This window comes from Poromitra crassiceps (genome assembly GCF_964638095.1).
Source record: "Poromitra crassiceps genome assembly, chromosome: 5".
NCBI lineage: Eukaryota > Metazoa > Chordata > Actinopteri > Beryciformes > Melamphaidae > Poromitra > Poromitra crassiceps.
Genome location: NC_139642.1, coordinates 27,440,632 through 27,445,415, shown reverse-complemented (window position 1 = coordinate 27,445,415; position 4,784 = coordinate 27,440,632). Strand labels below are relative to the sequence as shown.

The 4,784-nt window shown below is 52.1% G+C and overlaps 1 protein-coding gene across 1 annotated transcript in view; it reads left to right on the top strand.

The window, feature by feature from the left end:
• grik4 (glutamate receptor, ionotropic, kainate 4) overlaps positions 1–4,257 on the top strand; it is a gene marked incomplete at both ends in the record, with an annotated part of 259,314 nt that extends 255,057 nt beyond the window's left edge. Inside the window, 3 exons of the mRNA XM_083637925.1 lie at positions 2,351–2,479; positions 2,601–2,719; positions 3,859–4,257. Of these exons, the coding sequence (XP_083494051.1) occupies positions 2,351–2,479; positions 2,601–2,719; positions 3,859–4,257 (647 nt within the window). The remainder of the gene's footprint in view (positions 1–2,350; positions 2,480–2,600; positions 2,720–3,858) is intronic.
• Between the last annotated feature and the right edge of the window lie 527 nt (positions 4,258–4,784).

Genomic DNA, 4,784 nt, shown 5'->3' with positions numbered 1-4,784 from the left:
GGAGGGACATGCCAGTGGCTAAGACAGAGGAGAAATGAGAGGAGGAGGAGGGACATGCCAGTGGCTAAGACAGAGGAGAAGTGAGAGGAGGAGGAGGGACATGCCAGTGGCTAAGACAGAGGAGAAATGAGAGGAGGAGGAGGGACATGCCAGTGGCTCAGACAGAGGAGAAGTGAGAGGAGGAGGAGGGACATGCCAGTGGCTAAGACAGAGGAGAAATGAGAGGAGGAGGAGGGACATGCCAGTGGCTAAGACAGAGGAGAAGTGAGAGGAGGAGGAGGGACATGCCAGTGGCTAAGACAGAGGAGAAATGAGAGGAGGAGGAGGGACATGCCAGTGGCTAAGACAGAGGAGAAGTGAGAGGAGGAGGAGGGACATGCCGGTGGCTAAGACAGAGGAGAAATGAGAGGAGGAGGAGGGACATGCCAGTGGCTAAGACAGAGGAGAAGTGAGAGGAGGAGGAGGGACATGCCGGTGGCTAAGACAGAGGAGAAATGAGAGGAGGAGGAGGGACATGCCAGTGGCTAAGACAGAGGAGAAGTGAGAGGAGGAGGAGGGACATGCCAGTGGCTAAGACAGAGGAGAAGTGAGAGGAGGAGGAGGGACATGCCAGTGGCTCAGACAGAGGATAAGTGAGAGGAGGAGGAGGGACATGCCAGTGGCTAAGACAGAGGAGAAGTGAGAGGAGGAGGAGGGACATGCCAGTGGCTCAGACAGAGGATAAGTGAGAGGAGGAGGAGGGACATGCCAGTGGCTAAGACAGAGGAGAAGTGAGAGGAGGAGGAGGGACATGCCAGTGGCTAAGACAGAGGAGAAGTGAGAGGAGGAGGAGGGACATGCCAGTGGCTAAGACAGAGGAGAAGTGAGAGGAGGAGGAGGGACATGCCAGTGGCTAAGACAGAAGAGAAGTGAGAGGAGGAGGAGGGACATGCCAGTGGCTAAGACAGAAGAGAAGTGAGAGGAGGAGGAGGGACATGCCAGTGGCTAAGACAGAGGAGAAGTGAGAGGAGGAGGAGGGACATGCCAGTGGCTAAGACAGAGGAGAAGTGAGAGGAGGAGGAGGGACATGCCAGTGGCTAAGACAGAGGAGAAATGAGAGGAGGAGGAGGGACATGCCAGTGGCTAAGACAGAGGAGAAGTGAGTGGAGGAGGAGGGACATGCCAGTGGCTAAGACAGAGGAGAAGTGAGAGGAGGAGGAGGGACATGCCAGTGGCTAAGACAGAGGAGAAGTGAGAGGAGGAGGAGGGACATGCCAGTGGCTAAGACAGAGGAGAAGTGAGAGGAGGAGGAGGGACATGCCAGTGGCTAAGACAGAGGAGAAGTGAGAGGAGGAGGAGGGACATGCCAGTGGCTAAGACAGAGGAGAAGTGAGAGGAGGAGGAGGGACATGCCAGTGGCTAAGACAGAGGAGAAGTGAGAGGAGGAGGAGGGACATGCCAGTGGCTAAGACAGAGGAGAAGTGAGAGGAGGAGGAGGGACATGCCAGTGGCTAAGACAGAGGAGAAATGAGAGGAGGAGGAGGGACATGCCAGTGGCTAAGACAGAAGAGAAGTGAGAGTAGGAGGAGGGACATGCCAGTGGCTAAGACAGAGGAGAAGTGAGAGGAGGAGGAGGGACATGCCAGTGGCTAAGACAGAGGAGAAGTGAGAGGAGGAGGAGGGACATGCCAGTGGCTAAGACAGAGGAGAAGTGAGAGGAGGAGATGAGGAGGAGGGAGAGAGAAGGGAGACAAAGGAAGTGGAGGAGAAATGGGCGAGGTGGAAGATGTGAAGCGGGGAAAGGGCAGTGAGGAGCAGGAGTCTTAGTGGGAGGATATGTAAACGTCTCTCTGGGGAGTTAGAATAAAAAGGAAAGCCCCAGAAAAGGCGAGCCATTATCAAGGAAGGCAGAGACTGACAGAGAGGAGACCTTAATGGCTGCTACACTGTGCTATTTCTGTGAGAGTGAGGAAGAGAGAATGGGAATTGGAAAAGCTGCTTCTTCTACCTGTTGAATGTGGACCTGTTTCTGCACCCGGCTGCTCCGAGAAAGTTTAAACTTTGATCTGATCTGGCCTATGAGCAGCCTTTCTACAAAGTGTTGTGGTTTTACATGAATCCGTTTGGAGTTGGTGCCTTTTTGTGATTGTTCACAACCATTACCACGGCCCATTTTGGCTAGTGGGCGTGCAAAGTTAATCAGTTCTAAGTTGGCCCATGACCTACTTTTCTACAATATTTTGTGCAAATCCGTTCATAACTTTTTGAGATATCATGCAGACAAACAGACAAAGAGGGGCGTTGGCGGACATAATAACATTTTATTGCTGTGTCCTCCTACGCCTAAGCCTTTTCACTCTCTTCCGTCTAGGGTCAGTGTACCGTGATGAGTTTGACCTGGCCATCCTCAAACTGCAGGAGGACAACCGTTTGGAGATCCTCAAGAGGAAATGGTGGGACGGTGGCAAGTGTCCAAAGGAGGAGGACCACCGTGCCAAAGGTCCGTCCCCAGTTCACCTTTATCTGCAGCTCTGCATCAGTTTGTCTTGTGACGGTGTGTGTTTGGAGACATCTCCACACTCTGCCAGGCTCTGCTGATGTTCTCTCCTCCCTGGCTCCAGGTCTTGGCATGGAAAACATCGGTGGTATCTTTGTGGTGCTGGTATGCGGCTTGCTGGTGGCGATCTTCATGGCGGTGCTGGAGTTTGTGTGGATGTTGAGGCAGACGCCGGGAACTGAGGTGAGAGAGGGCTACTTAACCTGCATCTGCTTTGTCTCCCTCTCCCCTCCCTGGCACCCTCCCCCACGCGGAGCGGCTAGGCTATCCCCCAATGCACGGCTTTGACAGGAAACGCTGTAGACTCCCGCTTCCTGTGGGTTTCTGTCCCCTCTCTCCAGCCTATAAGACGTGATCAGCACAAAACCAAAGATATACCTCACTTATACCTCACTTAGAGAACCTACCTGCATTCATGGATTAGTCAATATTTACAGTAGAAGAAGATATTTGCATACCGTATATACAGTATGTAGCATAGAGCATCACGTAGGCTATACAGTAGTAGATGGTAGCAGTCGTAGGGAATAACAGGGTGCTAATGATGAGAGCTTACTCTTTAAAAAAAAATAACTGTTTGAATGTTTTGACTCAGCCTCAGCCCAAGCGTTACAAGTCTACAACAAGTCTATTTTTATGTTTTTAAACATGCCTTATACTTGTTTCTGATGTGATTGCTTTCAAACAAACTTGTCTTTTCAAATGGACTCAGCACTGTGATTTTTATTCAATAAACTTTCAGCATGTGAAAGTCAAAAACCACGTCATGTGATTTCTTCCATCTCCACTCGACGTTTCAGTCTAACTTGTAAACTCTGTGTGTGTGTGTGTGTGTGTGCGCACCTGTGTGTGTGTGTGTGTGTGTGTGTGTGTGTGTGTGTGAACTGGCACCTGCAGTTAATGTAATTACCGACTGTTTTGCGCTCGAGCTGCAGCATCAGATCTCTCTGCTGTCATAATTGTTTCACAGTTCACTGTCGATATTTCTGTCAGTGTCAGGCAGATGTGTGGGTGGCTGTTACGCGTCTGTATGTGTCTGTATCACAGCAGAGTCAAGTCTAAGATCCCATATGTGCTATTTCTGTTGTCCTTTCTGCTGCCAGTTACTACACCAGTTATCTCTGTTTATCCCACACTGTATATTGATTGTCAATTTAACCATGACATTTGTATGTTATGTGTGTGTGTGATCTGTGTACCGGTCTGTCCCGATCAAGTCAGTCAGTCAGTGAGATGTCTGGCCTCTCTCTCTCCCCCTCTCCTCTTACCCCCGCCCGCTCCCTCCCTCCCCTCTCTTCTTCTCCCCGTGTGTGTGCTTGCAGCAGTCGATGTGCGAGGAGATGCTGCGGGAGCTGCAGGGCATCGTCCTGTGCCGCGACAGCCTGCAGGTGAGGCGCCGGCGCGGGGCCTCTCTCCTGCGGCCGCGGCCTCTGCCCCTGGAGGAGCGCCGGGCACGCGCCGCCGCCGTCAGCCTGGGCAACGGCAAGCTGTGCGCGGGCACCGGACTGCCCGAGCCCCTCTCCCACAGACTGGCGCAGGAGGCCTCGCTGGTGGCGAGGGGCTGCAGCCACATCCGCATTTGCCCCGAGTGCCGACGCTTCCAGGGACTGAGGATGCGTCCCCAACAAGGGGCCGCCGCCGCCGGCGCCCTCCCCTCCCCCGCGCACAGCGAGGAGAGCATAGAGTGGGAGAAAACCACAAATAGCAGTGAACCTGAATAACGCCGACCGATAACAAAGCGACGCGCATAATATCCAGGACTCGCTTTCCCAGCAGCCACCTCTCCGTTTTTACAGGGATCCAAGGTCCCGGTGGGGTTTTGACTCAGCTCTTCTGAGTGTGACCTTAGGGCAGGACAATGCTGCGGATATCTTGACACCCTGGAGGCATCAGACAGTGAGCTTTGTGAGCTTTGGACTCTCCTCGGGTGATGTCCCCCCCTCTCCCTGGTCATAGGAAAAACTGATGAGTCTGTCTCCTTGTGGTCTGTCCCTGTTGGCCCTCTGTCCTGTGCCGAACAGGACGGACAAAAACACCTACGGGGCAATTTGTACTATGCAGTATTTTCAGTCATTCATCATTGTGCCGTTTCTTTTTTTTTCCTTTCTTTTTTAAATTATTTCCCTCCTCCGTTGTATTATCAGTACTGAATATTGTTATTCTATTGTTCTTAAAAAAAAATTAAACAACGACTTTTTTGAACTTACTGTATATTCCCTCCGAAGAGCTGCAAAGTTGAACAGTCAAG